At 41.9% G+C, this 23591-nt stretch overlaps 4 protein-coding genes across 6 annotated transcripts in view; all 4 read left to right on the top strand.

Annotated features, from left to right (window-relative positions):
• The window catches only part of LOC106747393 (tyrosine-protein kinase Btk29A), a 29551-nt gene that overhangs the window by 2056 nt on the left and 3904 nt on the right, over positions 1-23591 (top strand). The gene's annotated exons all lie outside the window — the stretch shown is intronic.
• LOC106747394 (insulin-like growth factor-binding protein complex acid labile subunit) lies at positions 11870-13812 on the top strand. Its single transcript, XM_014624875.1, has one exon. The coding sequence runs from the start codon at positions 11932-11934 to the stop codon at positions 13270-13272; it is 1341 nt and encodes a 446-aa protein (XP_014480361.1). The 5' UTR covers positions 11870-11931; the 3' UTR covers positions 13273-13812.
• On the top strand, positions 17700-19185 carry LOC106747395 (insulin-like growth factor-binding protein complex acid labile subunit). Its single transcript, XM_014624877.1, has one exon. The coding sequence runs from the start codon at positions 17863-17865 to the stop codon at positions 18973-18975; it is 1113 nt and encodes a 370-aa protein (XP_014480363.1). The 5' UTR covers positions 17700-17862; the 3' UTR covers positions 18976-19185.
• On the top strand, positions 20200-21466 carry LOC106747396 (leucine-rich repeat-containing protein 15-like). The gene has a single exon (XM_014624878.1). It carries the CDS (start codon positions 20304-20306, stop codon positions 21372-21374), a length of 1071 nt encoding a protein of 356 aa, XP_014480364.1. The 5' UTR covers positions 20200-20303; the 3' UTR covers positions 21375-21466.

Below are 23591 nucleotides of genomic sequence, written 5' to 3'. Positions count from 1 at the left end.
AAACCGAGTGAGTGGGATGTACGTCGTTCGATGACCTCGCGAGAGCGAGAGGCGAATCGCTCTTCTGATGTTTTCACCAATACCTTAGAAAGTTTCTCGACCGCGGCGTGGAAGATACATGTAGCCTTGAAAATCGCTCTCGTCTCTTTGCGCGCAGGTATTCGCTTAGGTATTCCCGCGGTCTTCCGCGAAGTCGCCGGCGAGTCGCTCTTCCGGCTCACCCGCGACACCGATTCCGCGACTCGATCATCCGTCCGTCCCTCCCGCCGGAAGTGCCGGGGAAATCCTCGCGAAATCGACCGTGGTTCTTGGACGGAGTCAAACCGTTACGAGGACTCCCGGGATTTATTTTATTTTCCAACGTCTGTCTTCCGACGGAAAATCGACCGGGAACCGGGACCCCGGCGCTTTTCCCCGCAAACCGTGTAAATATGAAAGCGCGGCAAGCGTGATCAGAGGCGCAAGGTTGTTTCGGAGAAAAACCGTTAATTGCCCCGGGATTATCCGTCCCGGGAAGCGTCCTTATGTACTCGCGTATTTTTCTACCGTTTCACTCCACTTTCCGCGATCGTCTCGCCTCGTCTCGCCTCACCTCGCCCCGAGTCGTCGTCGTCTCGCCTCGCCCGTCCCGAGTGCTCACTGGACTATCACGTACTTTCTACCGCTCGTTACAGATAATCAGTAGCGAACAACCTGCCATCCGTAATGCGAACGATTTGGTAAAGTAGAGAGATTCGCGATTACGCGAGAGGGTTTAATATGCGTTCAATCGCTCGACGCGACGTTCGCTTTAATTAACGCGCCAACTCGAGCGTCTCGGTATTCGTCGGGGCAGACGTGCCGAAAGTTTCATTGTTGTAGACGGATATATATCGCGAGAAACCCGTCTCGATAACACGAGAGATTCATCGCTGACGTCACCATCATTACGCTCAACGGGATTCCTTCGTCATTTCCTGCCTTGAATTTTGTCATCACGCCGCTAACCGATCCTTCTTACGAGAATATAAAGGCCCGATAACTTCTCAGCAATGTCAAGTGTACGTAGATGTCGATTGACGTACAACATATTCGATTGGCCGACTCGGCCGGTGTTCAGATCACCTGTCGATTCTGAAATCTATTGTTTACGCAATACGAAGTGTATGTACATTTATTGTTTATTGTACCCTCGTATCGTGGTCCAACCTGGGGATTTCCAATTTAGTTAAACCAGGCGAAGGCGCTCGGCTGCATTTCGACGGTTCCGTTGCAACTGAGCGTCATCCAAAACCAGCCTGTGAGTGCGATTCGAGAAGGAATATCCTTTGTCTGTGTACTAATTGTCCGTTACCAGGTTCTTGAAGGCCCTCCTAAATCGTCGCTAAGTCCAAGTTATGAGTAGTCAAAGAAGAAATACGAAGTCGCGAAGTCTGAGTTAGCACGTTCAGGAACATGTCCTCGTAGCGACTGACATTGTAATCGTCCAGGCACATCCAGGCAAGTCGGCACCTTCGCGTCTCCTGATCGGTGACACCCGCCGAAAGTGCAACGGGACAACGACTTGTGAGAACAGCGCGAGATATTGCAATCATTGCGAGAGCGATTGTGCGGCGGATGTCGAAACAACGCGACTGTGAATCACCGTTGTTGTGGTAGTTTCATACGAATTTCGGTACAAAACTATCACATCGGTCTTGTACCAAGACCAGGGCAGACCGTTAGCGCGTTCAGTTTTCTGATTCATCTTGATCCAACGATTTATTAATCGCCACCGGTATTGAAATTGATATACAGTTTATGTTACGGTGTACTACGGATCTCAGAATCGACAGATTATCAGAACGTTGCCCGAGTCGGACCGAGTCGGCAAATCGAATATGCTGTACATCAACGACTTCTACGTACATTTGACATTACCGAAAAGTTATTGCTCTTTATATATATTCTTGTAACAAAGATCGATCAGGCGTGATGGCAAAATTACATACTTAACAATACAACATGTTATATTTCGTATAATGCATATTACGTATATAATATACTTTTTTTTGTGAATTTATATGTATCTTTATATGTCGTATAACGTCGGAATAATAACAATTTAATAATTATATTTTAATGGAGATCGAAAAATATCAAATTTAATCTCGCGACCTTTGCTATTTCGAGTGCAGAGTCTGCTTTTTACAAGTTTCCTCACCGATTGTGTATAAATTATGCCGGTAGTCGAGCCTTTTTCTGTGAATATTATCATTTCCGGTATTCACCTTTGATATCTCGCATCGTCGCCAAGCGATCCATTTCTCGTAAATATGAACGCGATCATTTCTCGATAGCAATTGATCCGTTCTTTTTAGCTGCACTGTTGAATTGGTGCATCAAATTAGAGTGAGACAAGTATATTTGGTTTTGACATTTATGTTGCACCAGTTCAACAATGCAGCTGAAAAGAATAGACCAATTTTCAAAAATGCTTCCAGCCAATGTGGGAAGTCCGATGTCCTGCTGACTCTCGTGCGCATGCGTCGAACTACGTCATAGTTACGTCCACGAGCCATGACAGACTCGTGTTTCGGTGCAATGCCCGGCGCTTTCGGGGAACCAAGTAAAATTTTTACATCTTTATTCTTTCTATATTGATTATTATATAAAAAATATTACAGATATTACAAACATTTTTATCTCGAATCGGTCCGAAAAAAGTATTAATAAGTGACATCTTACGACAAAGGACATTCTCTCTATATATTTTCTTGCACACACATATCCTTGTATCATCTAATTTCTAAGTCGTAATCGTAGGAGAAATCAGTGTTAATATATTAACATTACTTATATAAATTGAATTTATATAAGGTTTTTTGCAGTTTCCTTTCACAACAAATGTTGGTATTCATGTTGTAAGCCGGCTGTAGGCGCGATATATGAATATATTTATGGTCTTTGCACTTCTTTCTCACAAGGGTCCTAACGGTACCCAACATTTGTGGGATATGAATCCGCCAGTGTTCACGGCCCAACTGTGACGTAGTTTGATGCACATGCGCACGAGAGTCAGCAGGATCTCAGTCGGACTCCTCACTCTGCTCTGAGCTTTCTGATACAATATCGTGGCTTCGGTACGATGATGAGTGCGACGATTTGCAGTCGCATTCGCGCTGTTGTAACGTTCATTCAATAGTTCATCTTTGCTATGTTGCGATACATTCTGCCAATTCGTTCTGGTTATCTGGGTGAATTCCCTGATCAAGAGACATTGGCGCATTGGTGTCGACCTGCCCAAACTTGACACACAACTTTCACAACATCTGTCACTATAATGGCGTGCTCCTGAACGTGACTCAGACTCAATACTAGCAATTCAGTTCAATACTGAATATCACCAACTTCGATCTCCTCTCAATTTCGGGAGACGCTTTCAAAAATGTGATGGCGGAGTTTTTAATACTTAGACAATAATAGGATCTATCCTGACGAAGGGATCCTTCTACTGCCTGCCGAAATTGATGATATTAGTGTTGGACAACAACACGGTGCACTTGTTTGCGGCATTGGCACGTCTTGAATAGCTGTCGCTGGATTACAACAGCATCGACAGGATTCTGGCGGACACATTCGCGGGCTTATCGAAATTGACATTGCTTAACCTGGCCCGCAATCATATCATCCAGATCGACGCGAAATCGTTCTCGAATTACACTCCCAAGCTATTTTGGCTAGAACTCAGTTACAACGAAATAGTCGAAGTGCAGCCGGCTGCTTTCGTCAGTTTAACCGAATTGGAAAGACTTTCGTTGTATTACAATCACTTAGAACGAAACTTCACAGCCACGTTTTCCGAGGGCTGGTAAAACTGAAGTCTCTTCTCCTAAATAATAATATAACAAATACTACACTATACACTATACAAATACAATATAACAAATGTTTCCGTGATCTAGTCAACCTGAAGGAATGTTTTCTTGGTAATAATCAGCATCCTCGAACCCGATACATTTCGTGGGCTGTCTCATTTGATTGCATTACACTTAGAAAAGAATGAACTGTCTCACATAGCAGTCGGCGCTTTTGACGGTTTAACTCAACTGGAAGAACTCAACTTGGGCGGAAATCATCCCGGAATGTCTCCCACGAAATTTTACAACTTTTGTCTGAAACTTTCTTCGAATAATACATTTCACTCGGAACATTAGTCTGTAAACTGTTACGTTCGCGTAACGTTTTGCACGCCAAACAACCTTCCTTGCGCTAAATTATAATTCGCCATCGAATATGTAGTCTACTCGCTCATGCAACCATTTGCGTGTTACACAATATCTTCTGGTTAGGGATACCCCGAGGTATTAATTAGATCATTGCTTCGGATGAAGCAATCGGCAGCGATAACGCTGAATAAACAACAGTTCTAATGAATCGCAAGAAAAACCCATTTGACTCATTTTTTATGGCGTAAGATGCACCTTACCCCTAATTGGGTAATGAGGAACCTGCGCGGGGGTGTCTCATCACCTACCTATAAAAGGTGACGCGAGAAACCGAGAAAAAGCTTTTGCCCTCGCGACTCTCTCTCTCGGCTTCTACATCAAGTACGTCTTAACTCAGAACAACTCTTCAAACGTAAATAAATTTAATTCTTGCAACTCTTTTATCTATCAACCTCCTTCAATCTTACACGCACATACGCGCTCATCCATATTCACAACAGCATTCACACCACCATTCACAGCCTCGTCCATCCCAGGGTAAATTGGTTAAATCCATTGACCCAAAAAGGACATTTACACTCCACACAAAGCCTCGCGTTCGCGGCGCGATTCCGTATCTTTCAATAATCCAACATCCGCGTCCGGGACGTAATAAAACTTCGCACGTGCCACTTAGTAGTTATCTAAATAGAATTGAATTCTTATCTAAAAAGAATTTTAAAACAATTGTGCGCACTGATAACATATTAAAGATACTAACTAATAACCTTTTAAAGATATATATTACACATTATATATTATATGTTATATATTATATATTGTATGTTACATATTTTTATTCGCATTCTTCGGTTATAATTCTTTGAAAAGAATATATATGTAATGTATATTATATATTACGTATATAACATACTTTTTTCTTGCGAATTTATATATATTTATTACTTTCTCTATCTTTCTTCGCACTAGAACGGACGTCTTAGAATGTTATATTAACGACGCTTTAACAATAATAACATCTAAATCGATGTTGAAAAACATCAAATTTAATATCTCAGCCCCCGCTACTTCAGAAGCGCAGTTCCACTTTCTACGAGTTTTTTCATTAGTCGAAACTTTTCCGGGAATATTATTAATCTCTGTCTTCATCTTCTAATATTTCGCCTCACTATGCGTTCTTTTCTTTTCAAGTACGCGACAATTTCTTTTTAAGCACGCGATAATTTCTCGTTATCGATCATTTTTAATAATCGCGAGCTCAAAGCCCGTTGATACAATCTATTGCGGCCTTGGCACGATGATATAAAATCGAAAGTGCGCCGATATGCGATCATATTCGTGCTATTCTGACGTTCATTGATTAATCGCTGTCGCGATGTTGCGATACCTTCTGCTGCTCTTGCAAGTTGTCGTCCTGGTGTACTCGACGAGTGTTACTAATCATGAGGAGACATCGTTACTGACCTGTCAGATCGCGGACGGTTATTATGTCTGTCATTACAAGGGCATGCTTCTGAACGTAACTCAGTTAAGTGCGCACAATATCACTTTGCATGCTAACAACTTCGATCTCATCGCGATTTGGGACGATGCCTTCAAAGACGTGAACGCGACGCAATTGTACTTCAATGTTGGTAATCAGATATCATTAGTGAAGAAGGAATCTTTCCGCGGCCTGCCGAGATTGGAATGGCTCAACTTGGACAACAACTTGGTGCCGTTGTCGGGCCACTTGTTCGCGGAATTGGGACACCTGAAGAATCTGTCGTTGACGCACAACAATATCGACAATATTCCGGCGGACACTTTTGCGGGGTTGTGGAACTTGAGATCGCTTTCCCTGCAGCATAACCGCATTACCCAAATTAATGTGAATTCTTTCTCGAATTGCATTCCCAAGCTGACTTCGCTGAAGCTCGAGTACAACGAAATTACTGAAGTGCAAGCGGGCTCTTTCGCCGGCTTAACCGAATTGGACAACCTCTCGTTGGGCAACAATAATTTAAAACAGAACTTAACAGCCGGCGTCTTCGAAGGACTGAGAAAACTGAGAGTTCTCCAATTATATAACAACAGTCTAACGAGTATCTCCGAGGCGATTTTCCGTGATCTAGTCAACCTGAAATACCTCAGTTTTGTGAATAACAAGATTAATACTCTTTTGCCCGGTACGTTCCAGAATTTGTCACATCTGGAGACACTATACATATATAATAATCAAGTGTCTGATATAGCAGTCGGCGCCTTTGACGGCTTAAACCGACTCAAATATCTTCAAATGGACGGAAATCGCATACAGAACTTACCGGCCGACGTTTTCCGAGGGCTGAATCAACTGCAGAAACTTGGCCTATTTCAAAATGGCATAACGAGCGTCTCCGAAGCACTCTTTCGTGACTTAGTTAATCTGAAGAAGCTTGATCTTCGATTAAACAAGATCAGCACTCTTGAGCCCGGCACGTTCCAGAATCTGTCTCAATTGGAGGAACTGATCTTAAAGGAGAATAAACTGTCGCACATTGTAGTTGGCGTTTTCGCAGGTTTGACCAAGCTGCAGACGCTTGATTTGTCTTACAATATCATCCACACAGTGGATACCTGCGCTTTCGTGAATCTTGCTAAACTGGGACCTGTCAACCTTGATGGCAACAACATTACCAAGATCTCAAAAGAGTCCACTTTTCCATCCATAACGTCATAGTTGCCGATTGCTTAAGGAACTTATGTAGCAGGTTTTTTCAAAAACTCTTATCAACGCCGTCTGATATCGCTTTCAATCGATTATTACGATGTATGAAGAAGATAAACTGGATTATCGGAGACGTATAAGAGAGGGAATGAGAGAAATGATGTAAGTGCCGAAATTACGCATTGTACTTCCGGATACATATCTCTCTTTTAAAAATATAACTTCTTATCTACATTGTAACGTATATTACATAAATATATCACTGTCTGTTTCATTTTTCAAATTATCTATTGATATACCGCCTTATTCAGCCTGCTTCTTTCAGTCCTCTGAAAATCGGTTTTTTTTTGCAGACCTGGCTCTCATTTGTCTTTTCCGAGATGCCTAGATGTAAATATATCTTACAAATATATATTATATTTTCTTCTTATGAATTTACATGTATTTCTCGTGAATACTCTTCTGTTATTAAGGAGACTTCATCCATCGCTGAATAAATTATGGTTGAATAACAATAAATATAAAATCTGAATCGACATTGAAAATTAAATACGCAAAAAATAAAAATCCAGACAACCGCCGTTTCAAACGTAACGTGCATCTTCTTCGAAATTTCCTGCTCATTAAATTCTCTAATAGTCTAATATTTTTGAGATATTTTATCAGTCTACATCTTTGCCTCGACATCTCACACTATTGCTAAGCAATCTTTTTCGTGTAAATATGCGCACAATAATTTCGCGATATTACTTCCAAGAATACGTAGAGTTCCCTGATATTTGTCGCGGCCTTGGTGCGATGATATAAAACCGTAAGTGCGGTGATTTGGGATCGCATTCGTGCTGTTTCGACGTTCATAGTTTAATCAATCTCACGATGTTGCGATACCTTCTGTTCTTCTTGCAAGTGATCATTCTGGTGTTTTCGGCAAGTGAACCGACTATTCGGAAGAAGACGTTGGCACGAGTGCCGACCTGCTTGAATATAACCTCATACACCATCTGTCATCAAAATGGAATGATCTCGAACGTGACTCAGTTTTCCATACCCTACACGACATTGAAAATCCTCGAATTGAACCTTGTGGGAATTTGGCAGGACGCTTTCAAAAACGTGAGGGTGAACTCTGTCTCTAAGCCACAGCCACAGTAATAAGATATTTATCTTGAAGAGAGAATGCTTCCGCGGTCTAGGAAGATTGACCGAACTCAACTTGGATCACAACTGGGTGTCGTTATCGGGGCACTTATTCGCGGAACTGAAATGCCTACGTACACTGAGTCTGAGCAACAACAAAATTGACAATATATCGGCGGACGCATTCGCAGGCCTGTCAGGATTAACATGGCTTGACCTGAGTTTCAACCGTATCACAGAGTTCAGCGCGAATTTCTTCTTAAATCACATTCCAAATTTGCGTATATTGAACCTAAAATTGAACGAGATAGCCGAAGTGCAGCCGGGCGCCTTCACTTTTTTAAAGAATTTGGAACATCTCGATTTGACCCGCAATCGCCTAGAACAGAACTTCACTGTCGACGATTTTCGAGAGTTGGGTAAACTGGAGAGTCTTTCGTTTATTAATAATAGTATAACGAGCATCTCCGGGAAAATCTTCTTATCATCTAATCAGCTTGAAGTTTCTCAATTTTGACTATAACAAGATTAATATTCTTGAATTCGAGACATTCCAGGGATTGTCTCAGCTGCAAATATTAACCATAGAAATAAATAAACTGTCGAACATTGTAGAAGGCGCTTTTGACGGCTTAAATAATTTGAATACTCTTATCTTGTATGGAAATGATGTACAAGGCTTATCAGTCGACATTTTTCAAGGTTTGAAGCAACTGCAGCGTCTCGGCCTATCTTACAATGATATAACAAACGTGTCTTGGGTGCTTTTCCGTGATCTAACCGACCTGAATCTTCTTGATCTTCAGCGCAACAAAATCAGCACTCTTGAATCCGACACGTTCAAAGGACTATCTCGTCTGGATAGACTAACAATAACTAATAATCAATTGTTTGACATTGTAGTCGGCGCATTTGACGGCTTAATCCAACTGACTTACCTGGACTTGAATTCTAATCATTTACACAATTTACCGGTCGACGTTTTCCGAGGTCTGAACCAATTGCGGATACTTAACCTAAATTACAATAATATTACGAATGTCTCTAGGGCGCTCTTCCGTGACCTAGTCAACGTGCGTATCCTCTATCTTAATCGGAATAAGATCAGCACTCTTGAGGTCGGTACGTTCCAGGAGCTATCTTCTGTGCAAAGATTGCACTTAAGCAGGAATAAACTGTCTCACATTGTAGTCGATGCTTTCGCAGGGATGATCGAGCTGCAGATAATCGATCTATCTTACAATAACATCCACACGATTGATCGTGGCGCTTTTGCGAATCTTACTAAACTGCGATATGTCAATCTTGAAGGCAACAACGTTACCGAAATTCCCGAGCAACTCTAGTTCTATAGGCGCCTTTGAGGATCTTGTCATCCAGGCGTTTCTCAAGATTTGCAGCACCGACAATATCCACATCCACAAACGAATCCCCGGCTCACCGCGGAGGCGATATATCCAAGACCTCTCTTATCGTTGAATGTTTAGATTTGCTTATCGGCGTTGTCCGACATTGCTTTTAATCGATTCTCATGATATATAAAGAATGTAAGTTGGCTTATCGGTTGTGCGTAAATGGGAAGATGAGGAATATGATGTAAGTTCAGATATTACAATTGTATTTTCAGATTAATTATTATTCACGCTTGACAATATAACATGTTATACATATTTGAATCGATGTATGTCGTAATAAATCAGATTTCATATACTTCCCGTCGCATTTTCAAACGCACTTCTTTAAGTTTTTACGCTCATTGAATTTCTCGATAATCGAATATTTTCGGGGAATTTTAACATACTCCGTCTTCAACTTTGACGACTTGCATCGCCGTTAATTGATCCTCCTTCCGAGAATTCGAACGCGATAACTTCTGAATGGCAAAGTGTACAGAACTCGCTGATATAATGTGTCGTGACCTCGACGGTACAAAACTATAAGTACGGCCAGTTGCATTCGTGCTTCAACAGTCGCAGATCAATCGCTTCCGTGATGTTGCGATATCTTCCGCTATTCTCGCAAGTAATCCTCCTGGTGTTCTCGGCGAGCGTCGCCGCGCAGGTAGAGGCGCCGTCGAAGGTGCCGATTTGCCTAGACTTGCCGTCGACGGTTACAACGTCTGTCACTACAAAGGCATGCTCCTAAACGTATCTCGGTGTCTTGACTTTATGACCTCTTTGCCTCTCGATGACTTCGGCCTCCTGTCGATTTAGGAGAACGCCTTCAAGAACTTGAAGACAGAGTATTTGCTCCTAAGAGGTAATCAGATATCCGTTCTGCAGAAGGAATCGTTCTCTGGCCTACCGGAATTGAGATATCTCTACTTGGATAACAACACAGTGCCGTTGTTGGGGCGCTTGTTCTCGGAACTGAGACACCTGGAGTATCTATCGCTGTCGTACAACAGCATCGACTGGATTCCGGTGGACACGTTTGCGTGACTACCGAGATTGACGTCCTTATATCTGGTCTACAACCATATTACCGAGAGCGCCGCAAATATTTTCACGGATTGCACTCCCCAGCTATTTCATTGAATCTCAATTATAACGAAATAACTGAAGTGCAGCCGGGAGCCTTCTCCGGTTTAACCAAATTGAGGACCCTCTCGTTGGATCACAATAACATAAAGCAAACTCTCACAGCCGACGTTTTCCGAGGACTCGGCAAAATGATAGTTCTCTTCCTCAATTATAATAATATAACGTCCGTCTCTGGAGCGATCTTCCGTGATCTAGTCAGTTTGGATGATCTTTCCCTTGAATATAATGAGCTTGATATTCTCGAACACGAGAAGTTCCATGGGCTGTCTCGTTTGAATACACTAAATTTACAAAATAATAAATTGTCTTCCATTGTCTTCGGTTTATTCGACGGTTTTACCGGATTGAAGGAACTCATCTTGGGTAGAAATCATCTACAGAACTTACCGATCGATATTTTTCGAGTGTTGAGTCAATAGAAAAGTCTTAACCTAAGTAAGAATAATACGACGAGCGTTTCCGGAGCAATTTTCTGTGACATAGTCAATCTGAGAAGACCCTATCTTTAGTAGAAGAAGAGCATTGCTTTCAACCCGGTCCGTTTCAAGGGCTGCGTCATCTGGCAGTATTGAACATGAGCTACAATAAACTGTCTCTCATTGTAGCCGGCGTTTTCGCAGGGATGGTCGAGCTGCGGGTAGTCGATTTATCTTACAATAACATCCACACGATTAATCCTGACGCTTTCGCGAATCTTACCAACTAAATTGTAATATGTCAAGCTAACAACGTTACAGACATTCCCGAGCAACTTTAACTCCCACTTATGATGGCGTTTATGTCGCTTGACTACTTCTCTTATCGCAAAATTTCCACAACATATGCTACCGGCACCGCTTCAAATCATAGTTTTATGATATTTAAGAAACGTGAACAGAATTATTTAATATATGTAAAAACGTAAAACCATCGAGCGATATCGCATGCTAAAATTTGTAACATCTACTCGTATTTACTCTGCATATTTGTTGTGGTCTTTTCTGTACTTAAATAAATTTCACCCAAAACCTTGAATAAATTCTGTTTTAATAACAATAATAATATTGATTTACGATGAAAATTTAATTTTGCAACTGTCGCTGTTTCAAACGAAATGTATATCTTCTTCGATATTTCACGCCCCTTGAATTCGCTAATAATCTAATATTTTCGAGATATTTTTTCAGTCCACTATCTCTTTTCTTTGATATCTCGCATTGCTGTTATGCGATTCTTATGAAAACATGTAAACGATAATAACCTAATGTCAATTCCAAGAATATTTTCAGCTCTCTAATCTGTTGCAACATTGACACGATGTTATAAAAGCGTATGTACGGCGATTCGCGATTCACATTCGTGCTGTTCCGATGTTCATTAATTAATCGTTCTCGCGATGTTGCGATACTTTCAGTTGATTTTGCAAGTCGTCTTAGTGCTTTTGGTAAATGATGCCACTCAGGAGAAGATGTTTTCCGAAGTGCCGATCTGTTTCGATATAATCAATTGCAACGTCTGTCATCACAATGGCATGCTTCTGAATGTTACTGAGTCTTACTCGATCTTCCTTTCGCATTTGGATATTCAGAACTTGAGTCTCGTGGGAATTTGGGAGAACGCTTTTAAGAACCTGACGACAACAGGTTTGTCCTTCGCAGAAGGTAATCAGATATCTGTCGTGAAGAAGGAATGCTTCCGCGGTTTGCCGGAATTGTCTTTACTTTCCTTGGACAACAACTTGGTGCCGTTGTCAAGACATTTGTTCGCGGAATTGGGAGGCCTGACTTGGCTGTCTCTGAAAAACAACAGCATCGACAGTATACCGGAAGACACGTTCGCAGGCCTGTCGAACTTGAGGAAGCTTTCCCTGGGTTTCAACCGTATCACCGCCATCCGCTCGAATTTCTTCTTGATTCCCAGTCTGTATAAACTGGATCTCAACAATAACGAAATAATCGAAGTGCCGCCGTACGCTTTCAGTGCTTTAACGCAATTGGCTTTCCTCAACCTGGAACACAATAAACTACAAAAGAACTTTACAACCGACAGTTTCCGTGGGCTTAACCAACTGATATCTCTTAGCCTAAATAACAATAATATTACAAGTGTCTCCGGTGGAATTTTCCGACATCTAGTAAAACTATTTATTCTTCTACTGGGTCATAATCAAATCGGTATTCTCGAACCCGGAACATTCAAGAATCTGTCTCATTTGCGTTCATTATTTCTACAACATAATAAATTGACTCACCTTACAGTCGGTATCTTCGACGGTTTAACCGAACTACGAAACATCTACATATATAACAACTACCTTCAGAATATAACGGCCGACGTTTTTCGAGGACTGAACAATTTACAGTCTCTCTCACTTAATGAAAATCGGATAACGAGCGTCACTGGGTCGCCTTTCCGTGACCTAGTCAAATTGGAAGAACTCCTTCTTCAGCAAAATGAAATCAGCACTCTTGAGCCTGGCACGTTTCAAGGACTATCTCGCTTGACTTACTTGAATTTGAGCAACAACAAATTATCTTACATTGTAGTCGGCCTATTTGCAGGAATGTTTGAGATGCAGTCACTCGATCTATCTTACAATAACATTTACACGATTGATCCTGGCGCTGTCGCGAACCTCATTAATCTGCATAATATCATACTGGTAGGCAATAATGTTACCGAAATTGCCATGAAGTGCCCCGTCTTGTTGAAGTCAGCGATGCAATCAGCCTCTTGAAGATCTTCCGCAAAGTCGTTTTAAGAATGTGCATCATTGTGTCCAGCATTACTTCGAATTACCAATTATTGCGATGTATACAAAATATAAACGTACTTTTCGGAAACATGTTAAAGGAAGCATGAGAAAAACGATATAGGCGATAAGATATTGTATATTATGTTCTGGGAGATTAACATTTAATAGAACGTTATATATCGCAATAGACATGTTATTTCTGTAACGTGATAATGAATAACTTGCTTTGTAAAATTTGTTACATTTGTGATCCTCTTTACGCTAAAATGGATTTGTCTAAGGATGTTGAATAACCATTTAATAACAATAATAATATCTGAATTGAAAGATATCAAAATTCAATGTGCCGACTGCCACTGTTTAAATATAAGACATCCACATTTGTTTTTCCGCTCATTGAATTTCCTCAGCCGTCGAATATTATTCGGAAATTTTATTATTCCCTGCTTTTAACTCGAGCATTTTGCGTTAAAGCTCAACGATTTTTTCCTTGAAAATATATACACAATAATTTAATAATAATTTACCGATGCTAATGCTACAGAACACCTTTATTTCATGAGTTTTTGAGGGTTGGATTATCTGCAATATTTTCACCTAACTAACGATAATTTAACGAGCGTTTCCGGAGTGATATTCTGTGATTTGGTGATTTGATCAGCTTAAGAAGACTCAAACTTCAGTAGAACAAGATCAGTGTTCTTGAGCCCCGCTCGTTTCAAGGGCTGTGTCATCTGGAGTATTGAACATGAGCTGCAGTAAACTGTCTCTCATTGTAACCGGCGTTTTCGCAGAGCGAGTAATCGATTTATCTTACAATAATATCCACACGATTAATCCTGGCGCTTTCGTGAATTTTACTAACTGAATTGTGATATGTCAAGCTTGAATGCAACAACGTTACCGACATTCTCGAGCAACTGTAACTCCTACTTATGATGGCGTTTATGTTGCTCGACTACTTCTCTTATCGCAAAATTTCTTTAACATATGTTATCACCGACACCGCTACAAATCATAGTTTTATGATATGTAAGAAACATAAGCAGAATTATTAAATATATGTAAAAAAGTAAAATATGTAAATTATCGAGCGATATCGCATGCTAAAATTTGTAACATCTACTCGTACTTACTCTGCATATTTGTTGTGGTGTTTTCTGTACTTAAATAGATTTCATCCAAACCTTGAATAAATTCCGTTTTAATAAGAATAATAATATCTCCATTTACGTTGATAATTTAATATTGCAACTGTCGCTGTTTCAAACGCAACGTATATCTTCTTCGATTTGTCTCGCTCATTGAATTCGCTAATTATCTAATATTTTCGAGATATTTTTTCACACCATTATTTCTTTCCTTTGATATCTCGCATTGCTGTTATGCGATTCTGATGAAAACATATTTACGTGTTAACCTTGTGTCGTTACGTCGATAACCTTATGACAGTTGCAAGAATACTTTCAACTCTCTGATCTGTTGCAACATTGACAGGATGTTATAAAAGCGTGTGTACAGCGACTCGCGATTCACATTCGTGTTGTTCCGGTGTTCGTTGATTCATCGTTCTACCGCGATGTTGCGGTACCTTCAGTTGTTTTTGCAAGTCATCGTCTTAGTGCTTTTGGTAAATGATTCCACTCAGAATAAGACGTTATCCGAAGAACCGATCTGTGTGGAGATAACTGGTCACAACGTCTGCCATCAAAATGGCATGCTCCTGAATGTTATTCGGACTTCCTCGTCCGCGTATCAGGAGTATTTGACGATTAACAACTTGAATCTCGTGGGAATTAGGGAGAACGCTTTTAAGGACGTGAACATAACAAGTATGTCCTTCGAGCAAGGTAATCAGATATCCCTCGTGAAGAAGGAATCCTTCCGCGGTTTGCCGCAATTGGCTGCACTTTCGTTGAGCAACAATTTGGTGATGTTGTCGGGGCATTTGTTCGAGGATTTGGGACGCCTGGGTTGGCTGTTTCTGAGAAACAACAGCATCGACAATATACCGGAAGACACGTTCGCAGGCCTGTCGAGTTTGGTAATACTTTCCCTGGGTTTCAACCGTATCACCGCCATCCGCTCGAATTTCTTCTTGATTCCCAGTCTGCAAAAACTGGATCTCAGCAATAACGAGATAGCCGAAGTGCCGCCGAACGCTTTCAGTGCTTTAACGAACTTGCTAATGCTTCACCTGGAATACAATCAAATACGAGAAAACTTTACAACCGACAGTTTCCATGGGATTAACCAACTGGAATATCTTAGCCTAAATAACAATAATATTACGAGCGTCTCCGGTGGGATTTTCCGACATCTAGTAAGGCTACGTGATCTCCTACTGCATAATAATCAAATCAGTGTTCTCGAACCCGGAACGTTCCAGAATTTGTCTCATTTGCGCACACTAAATCTACAATATAATAAATTGACTCACCTTACAATTGGTGCCTTCGACGGTTTAACCGAACTACGAGTACTCAACATACAAAATAATGATCTTCAGAATATAACGACCGACGTTTTTCGAGGACTGAACGCTATACTGAATCTCGAGCTTAATAACAATCGCATAACGAGCATCACTGGGCAGCCTTTCCGTAACCTAGTCACATTGAAAAGACTCTTTCTTCAGCAAAATGAAATCAGCTCTATTGGCCCTGTCGCGTTTCGAGGACTATCTCAATTAATTAACTTGAACTTGAGCAAGAACAAATTGTCTCACATTGAAGTCGGCCTATTCGCAGGAATGTTTGAGATGCAGTCGCTCGATATATCTTATAATAACATTCACACGGTTGATACTGGCGCTGTCGCGAACCTCATTAAACTGCATACTATCAAACTGGCAGGCAATAATGTTACCATATTTCCCGAAAAGTGTCCCCTCTCATGCCCGGCTGCGAAGTAATCGGCCTCTTGAATATCTTCCGCGAAGTTTTTTTAAGGACGTTGCATCATTGTCGTCCAGCATTACTTCGAATTATCAATTATTACGATGTATACAAAATATAACCGTAGTTTTCGGAGATATACAAAGAGAGGCGTAAGGAAAACGATATAAGCGCAGATATTGTACATTGCGTCCTGGAACATTCCCATTTAATATAACATTATACATCGTAATAGATATGTTACTTATATAATATGATAATCAACAGTTTGCTTTGTAAAATTTATTGTACTTGCGATTCTGTTTATGCTTAAGTGGATTTATCTCACGTGAAATAAATAACGACTTAATAATATCTGAAGTGAAATATATTAAATTTAATATACCGATCGCTACTATTTCTGACTGTGACACGTACTTTGTACTTGTTCTCCTACTCGTTGCGTATCCTTGGTAATCGAATATATTCTGCGAATTTTATCATTCCCGGTTTAGAACTTCTATATCTCCCGTCGGCGTTATATAATTTTCATTCTAAAACGTACGCGATAATTTGTTGTTGCCAGTGTTAGTGTGCACAGAGCTTGTTCATTTAATCAGTCACAGGTTCGGCGCGGATAATACAGAAATCAGAATTAAGGCGTTTCGAGTTGTTTCGATGTCCATTGTTCAGTCGCTCTCGCGATGTTGCAATACCTTGCTTTGCCCTCGCAAGTCGTTATTCTGGGCCTTTTAGCGACTGATCAGCACAGGAGACGTCTGCGCAGGCCTGCCGACTTGAACTTGAGCGCTTACAACAACTGCAGGGACGTGCTTCTACACATGACTAAGTTTAGCGAACACGAGTCTATTTTGTTTTCCAACCATTTGAAACTCCTGGCGACTTGGGAGGTCGTCTTCAAAAATGTGACGTCGGCTATTTCTAGATTATCGGTAATCAAGTATTCGCCCTGACGAAGAGTCCAATCGAGAGGTTAAAGTTGCTCTTGTTGTGAATAGTGTGTTATGTATCGTGTTACATAAATAAGGTAGTAAGTGGCACTTTTTCAGGGATTCCGAAGTTGTTAATACTCGATCTATCCGAAAATAATCCACACGGTGGATATCGGCGCCTTTGGGGATCTTATCATCCATTGCGTTTCTCAAGATTTGCAGCACCAACAATACTTACATCTGCAAACAGATCTCCGACCCGCCGCGGAGACGATATATCCAAAATCTCTCTTATCGTTGAATGTTTAGATTTGCTTATCAGCGTTGTCCGACATTGCTTTTAACCGATTATCATGATATATAAAAAATTAAGCAGGTTTATCGGATATGGGTAAAAAATGGGAAGATGAGGAATATGATGTAAGCTCAGATATTAGTATTTTCGGATTAATTATTACTCACGCTTGACAATCTAACATGTTATACATATTTGAATCGATGTATGTCGAAATAAATCAGATTTCATATACTTCCCGTCGCTTTTCCAAACGCGCTTCTTTAAGTTTTTACGCTCATTGAATTTCTCGATAATCTAACATTTTCGGGGAATGTTATCATTCCCCGTGTTCAACTTTGACGTCTTGCATCGCCGTTAATTGATCCTCCTTCCGAGAATCCGAGCGCGATAACTTCTGGATGGCAGAAGTGAACAGAACTCGCTGATATAATGTGTCGTGACCCCGATGGTAGAAAACTATAAGAACAGCCAGTCGCATTCGTGCTTCAACAGTCGCAGATCAATCGCTTCCGCGATGTTGCGATACCTTCCGCTGCTGTCGCAAGTAATCGTCCTGGTGCTCTCGGCGAGCGTCACCGAGCAGAAGGAGGCGCCGGCGAAGGTGCCGACTTGCCTAGACGTCGACGGTTACAATGTCTGCCACTACAAGGGCGTGCTCGTTGACGTAACTCAGCGTCGCTTCGAGGATCGACTGGAAATCGGCGACTTGGACCTCTTAGCGATCCGGGAGGATGCCTTCAAAAATTTAACGGCGACGCACTTGTACCTAAACCAGGGTAATCGAATATCCGTACTGAAAAGGGAGTCTTTCCGCGGCCTGCCGATGTTGAAGTGGCTCCACTTGGACAGCAACGTGGTGCCGTTGTCGGGTCACTTGTTCGCCGAGCTGGGAAACTTGCAGTCACTGTCGCTGGTCTTCAACAAGATCAACTCGATACCGGCGGACTCTTTCGCAGGCCTATCGAAGTTGACGTGGCTCTACCTCGGCCATAACGACATCGCTTCGGTCGACGCGGACTCATTCTCGTATCCCAATCCCGAGCTATTGTTTCTGTGGCTCAACAACAACAAGATCACTCGAATAGAACCGGGCGCGTTCGCCAGTTTAACTGAATTGAATCGCCTCTACTTGGACCACAATAAGCTGCAGGACTTACAGGCCGGCGTTTTCCAAGGACTGAACAAGTTGGAAGTACTCTACCTAAATGATAATCAGTTAACGAGCGTAACCAGGCCGCTTTTCCGTGGCCTAGTCGACCTGAAGAAACTCTATCTTCAACATAACGAGATTAGCACTCTTGAGGCCGGCACGTTCCAGGAGCTGTCTCAGTTGGAACAACTGTATCTCGGCAAGAACAAACTGTCTCACATTGTAGTCGGTGCTTTCGCAGGGATTCTCGAGCTGCAAGTACTTGATCTATCCGACAATAACATCCACACAGCGGATAACGTCATTTTCGAAGGTCTCACGAAGCTGCGTCTTCTCAAGATCGACAGCAACTCCACCGAGAAGCAGATCGGCGACTCGTCCACGACACCGGCAACGTTCACTTTATAAGAATCTCTCTTATTATAGAATTTGTTGAGTTTATCAGCGACGTTTGGCATCGTTTCGCATCGATTATTATTACGTATGAGAAACACAAACAGACTTATCAGTGACCTTTAAAAGAGGAGATAAGGAAACGATGTAAATGCAAATATATATATTGCTTTTTAAGATGTATCCGCTCAATAAGAAATATAACATATTATATCATGTAATATATATTACTTGTATAATATTTTTTCATCTATAAATTTTCTTATGTCACAATCATCTCTGCGCTTGTCTATATTTGCCCTGGAGCGCTGAATAAAGGACGCTTTAATAATAATGTCGTCTCAATCAGCGTTGAAAGATATCAGATTTAATTACCGGCCATCGCTATTTCGAACGCGACGTTCGTATCTTCTTTAGTGTTTTTTTCTCCGCCCATTGAACTTTCCCGATAATGGAACATTTTCAGAGAACTTTATCATTCCCTGTCTTCAACTTTGACATGTTGCGTCGCCGCTAAATGATTCTCCTCTCGAGAATGCGAACGCGAAAACTTTTCGATATCAGTATCAAGAGTGAACAGAACACTCGATACTGCGATATTGATCGTACGAAGATTCCTCTTATCAGAATTTATTAAAACAGGCTTGTCCACGCCGTTATTTTACACCGATTGTTATATATAATGATAATGTATAAGGAATATAAACAGACTCGGTCGCGTTTAAAAAGGGAAATGAGAAAAACGACGTAAACACAGATGTTATATATTGTATTCTGAGACATCCGAGCAATGTGACGTGTCGTATTTGCCTAGCAATACGACGTGTCATACTCGTTACACATATTATTTATTTAACATCACATTCTTCATTGTAAATTTTTATGTATTTTTTATGACCATTTATACGTTTGATAATATTCGTCCTAAAGCGCTGAATAAAAGACGCTTTAATAATAATAACGTTATCTGAATCGACTTTGAAAGATATATCATTCATCACGCCGGCTGTCGCTCTTTCAAACACGACATTCTCTCACCTTCTTCTAGTTTCTTCACTCATTGATTTTCGCCAGTAGTGGAATATTTCCGGGGGATTTTATCATTATAATTACTGGCGAAAATCTTCGTTCCTTATCTTCATTCTCCGTCTTCAACTTTAACATCCTGCGTAATCTATTCCCTCTCTCGAGAATATGAACGCGATAACTTCTCGACAGCAGTGTCAAGAGTACACAGATCTCGCCGATGCAGTCTATCGCGGCCGCAATTGTAGAAAACTAAGAACAGCGATTCGCAGTCGCATTCCCGCTGTCTCGGCAACCGCCGACCAATCGCTACTGCGATGTTGCGACACTTTCCATTGCTCTTGCAAGTCGTCGTCTTTGTGCTCTCGGTGAGCGCCGTCGACCAGGAAGAAGAGGCTTCCGCGGGAGTGCCGATTTGCGCGGACGTGGACGACTTCAACATCTGTCACTACAACGGCGTGCTTGTGAACGTGACTCAGCGTGGCTCCGAGGATCATTTGGGTATCTGCGAGTTGGATCTCCTGACGATTCGGGAAGACGCCTTCAAGAACCTGACAGCGACGCATCTGTACTTAGACCAAGGTAATCGGATATCCGGCCTGAAGAAGGAATCCTTCCGCGGCCTGCCGAGACTGACATGGCTCGAATTGGACAACAACCAGGTGCCGTTGTCGGGACACTTGTTCTCGGAACTGGGACGCCTGCAGTCGCTGTCTTTGAAATACAACAACATCGACAGGATACCGGCGGACTCGTTCGCAGGCCTGTCGAGCTTGGTGTGGCTATTCCTAAACAACAACAACATCACCTCGATCGACACGGACTCATTCTCGAATGTCATTCCTGAGCTACTGTGCCTGTGGCTCACCGATAACAAGATCACCCGGGTGGCGTCCGGCGCTTTCGTCGGTTTAACCCGACTGAATCGCCTTTACCTGAGCTACAATCAGCTGGAGGACTTACCGACCGATCTTTTCCGCGGGTTGAACAAGTTGGAGATACTCTACCTGCATAATAATCGGATAACGAACATCCCCGAGACGCTCTTCCGTGACCTGGTCGAGCTGAAGGTACTTTATCTTCAGGAGAACAAAATCAGCACTCTGGATCCCGGGGTATTCCTCGGGCTGTCTCAGCTGGAAGAACTGATTTGTGACAAGAATGAACTATCTGACGTTGTAGTTTCGACGCTTTCGGAAGGATGTTCTACTTGCAGTCACACGTTTAGCCCAACACTTGTACCCGAACAGTTTGTAACGGTGTTTTTGAACATGTCAAGTGAAGCTCCCATCAATTTTAGGTTGCCGGAACCAGCGATATTATCGAGACTCGCCATAACCTTGCGAACTTGTCGTCTGCGGTATCTGCAAAAATTATTATTTACATGAAGATTTCTCTTATCGTAGTATTTTTTGTAGTGCACTTATCATCGGCGCCGCCTGGTCTCGCTTTGAATCGATTATTACGATGTATAAGGATCACAAACTGGCTTATCAGAGACATTTAAAAAAGGAGATAAGAAAAACGACTTAAGCGCGTGCTGGTTGTATATTATATTCTCAGATACACATAGCCTAACAATAAAACGTGTCTAAATCAACGTTGAAAAATTATATTTAATATTTCGACCGCCGCTTCAGACGCGGCGTTCACCTTCTTCGAGTTCCCCCGCTTATTGAATTTCCCGGGTAGTCGAATATTTATGAGTGTCCCGTGCCCTGTGAAAGGACGAGACGTCGTGTCGCCCCCGGCGGATTTTGCCACCCTCTTTTCATATCGTGTCGTAGACCTCGCACGCCCGTCGAGACTTTCATCAGCCACAAACGAGACGCCCCTCTTCGAGATTCGGCGATGGTCGCGTTCAATGAAAAGCACCTCTTCGAGCACCTCTCCGCGACGCGATGTATGGCGTGACGCGTGTGACGTAGAATCACCGTGAAAGAAGTCTCGAGAAAGACTGCCTGATGCAAAAACTGAACAGCACTCGTGAGATGAAACGTTCGCTCAACGAACGCCTCGCGGCTCAGGTCAATCTTTACTCTGCACATCTGCGGGGTTCACGTAGAATCTGCGAAGTAGTCAAAGAATAAAATTTGAGATATTAAAGTGCCGTATATATACCGACGGACGGATGGGATTTAAAAAACTTACCGCTGAGGAAACCACCGGGGCGGACGAGTGTGTACACACACACACACACACACACATATATATATACTCGTCCGCCCGGGTGATTTCCTTAGCAGTGAGTTTTCTAAATTCCATCCGTCTGTCGGTATGTATAGCTTTTCGTTTGTACCGGGGTGAAGGCGAATCTTTCCCAGAGGCGGAGAACTCGAGCATAGCGAAGATACTCCGGATATTTTTCGCGAGGAAACTTTTCCAGGGAGCCTCCTGTCTGCCTTCTCTACCATTGCCAGAGATTGCCTCCAGTAATGAAACTCGCCGGAAGAGGAGGGTAGGGTGGGATATTAAAGGGACAGGCATTATAAAATAAAACGTGTCGCTCGAGCGTGAATATACTTTGTGTGTGTTTGTGTTTGTTTGTGTGTATGTGTGTGTGTGTGTGTGTGGCGCCCGTGCAATTAGACGAGGGTGAGAATTGAAATTGCGAGAATCGGGAAGAGAGCGTCGTCGCTTTGCGAAACATTGGAATATCATCCGACACGAAGCACTCCGTTCGAAAATGAAAATGAATGCGTCGATTGCCGCCGATGCGCTGTTCCTTTGATGAAAATATTTTGCTAAAATACTCTCTCAATGGATCCCATTTTATTAATATATGCTGTTTTCAGTTTAATTCAGTAAATCTCATGATATCTGATGTTTCAAACATTTCTCTATCTTCAGAATTATTATCATGATTATAATTTTCATGATATCTCACAGGATCGCAATGAATCTCACGATGAAAATTATGATTTACTTTTGAAACATTTATTATTACATATTTCAGTAATTTTTCAGCAAATTTTCAGTTGGATCAAGTAAATATCACTTGATTCAAGTTTTATGTCAAATAATATATCGAATTTTATATTACATATTTATCAAGTTACATATTGCTCGAACCGAATAAAAATTTCCTGAGGAGTACTGAAATAATTATTTACTTAAACCCAACACTTTTTTCCCGAGCGGAAGATTTCTATTCGGTCGGTCGTGTTTGCAGTTACCTCGGCCGGATTTGAATCCAGCTGCGTGTTCTTCACACGGAAGAAGCGATTCGCTTGAATTTTCCGTTGCCTGAGGGAACAGGCCAGAAATCTCGGTAGTGGAAGAGAAGATATTCTTGCCTGTTCTTGAGATTCCTACTCAATTGCTCTCAAGTGTCTCGAGCGAGCTTCAACGCAGCCGAACGTTCTTGCGAACGTTTCTCCGTAACGCGGTAACGGTGATATCCATTCCTCGTCGCCGAGTCTTCAGAAACCGGATTTTCCTTCTCGTCGCGCGAACGACGAGAAAACGTCCCCGAGATATCGCCGAGATCGCATTCTCCGCCGCCGAATTTTCGTTTCCGCTCCTTATTTATCGCTCAGTTACGAGACTTTTTTGTCCCCCGCGATTCCTGTCTGCGGACGCGATGGGACGCGCGGGGTGGGGGG

This window comes from Dinoponera quadriceps, unplaced genomic scaffold, assembly GCF_001313825.1.
Source record: "Dinoponera quadriceps isolate SergipeBrazil2010 unplaced genomic scaffold, ASM131382v1 scaffold2412, whole genome shotgun sequence".
Lineage (NCBI taxonomy): Eukaryota > Metazoa > Arthropoda > Insecta > Hymenoptera > Formicidae > Dinoponera > Dinoponera quadriceps.
Note: the sequence above shows the minus strand (reverse complement) of the source record. Positions and strands in the feature narration are given on the sequence as shown.

Bases quoted from the DNA above. Each gene is read 5' to 3' on its own strand.
- LOC106747394 (XM_014624875.1), top strand. From the start codon at position 11,932: ATGTTGCGATACTTTCAGTTGATTTTGCAAGTCGTCTTAGTGCTTTTG.
- LOC106747395 (XM_014624877.1), top strand. From the start codon at position 17,863: ATGGTAGAAAACTATAAGAACAGCCAGTCGCATTCGTGCTTCAACAGT.
- LOC106747396 (XM_014624878.1), top strand. From the start codon at position 20,304: ATGTTGCGACACTTTCCATTGCTCTTGCAAGTCGTCGTCTTTGTGCTC.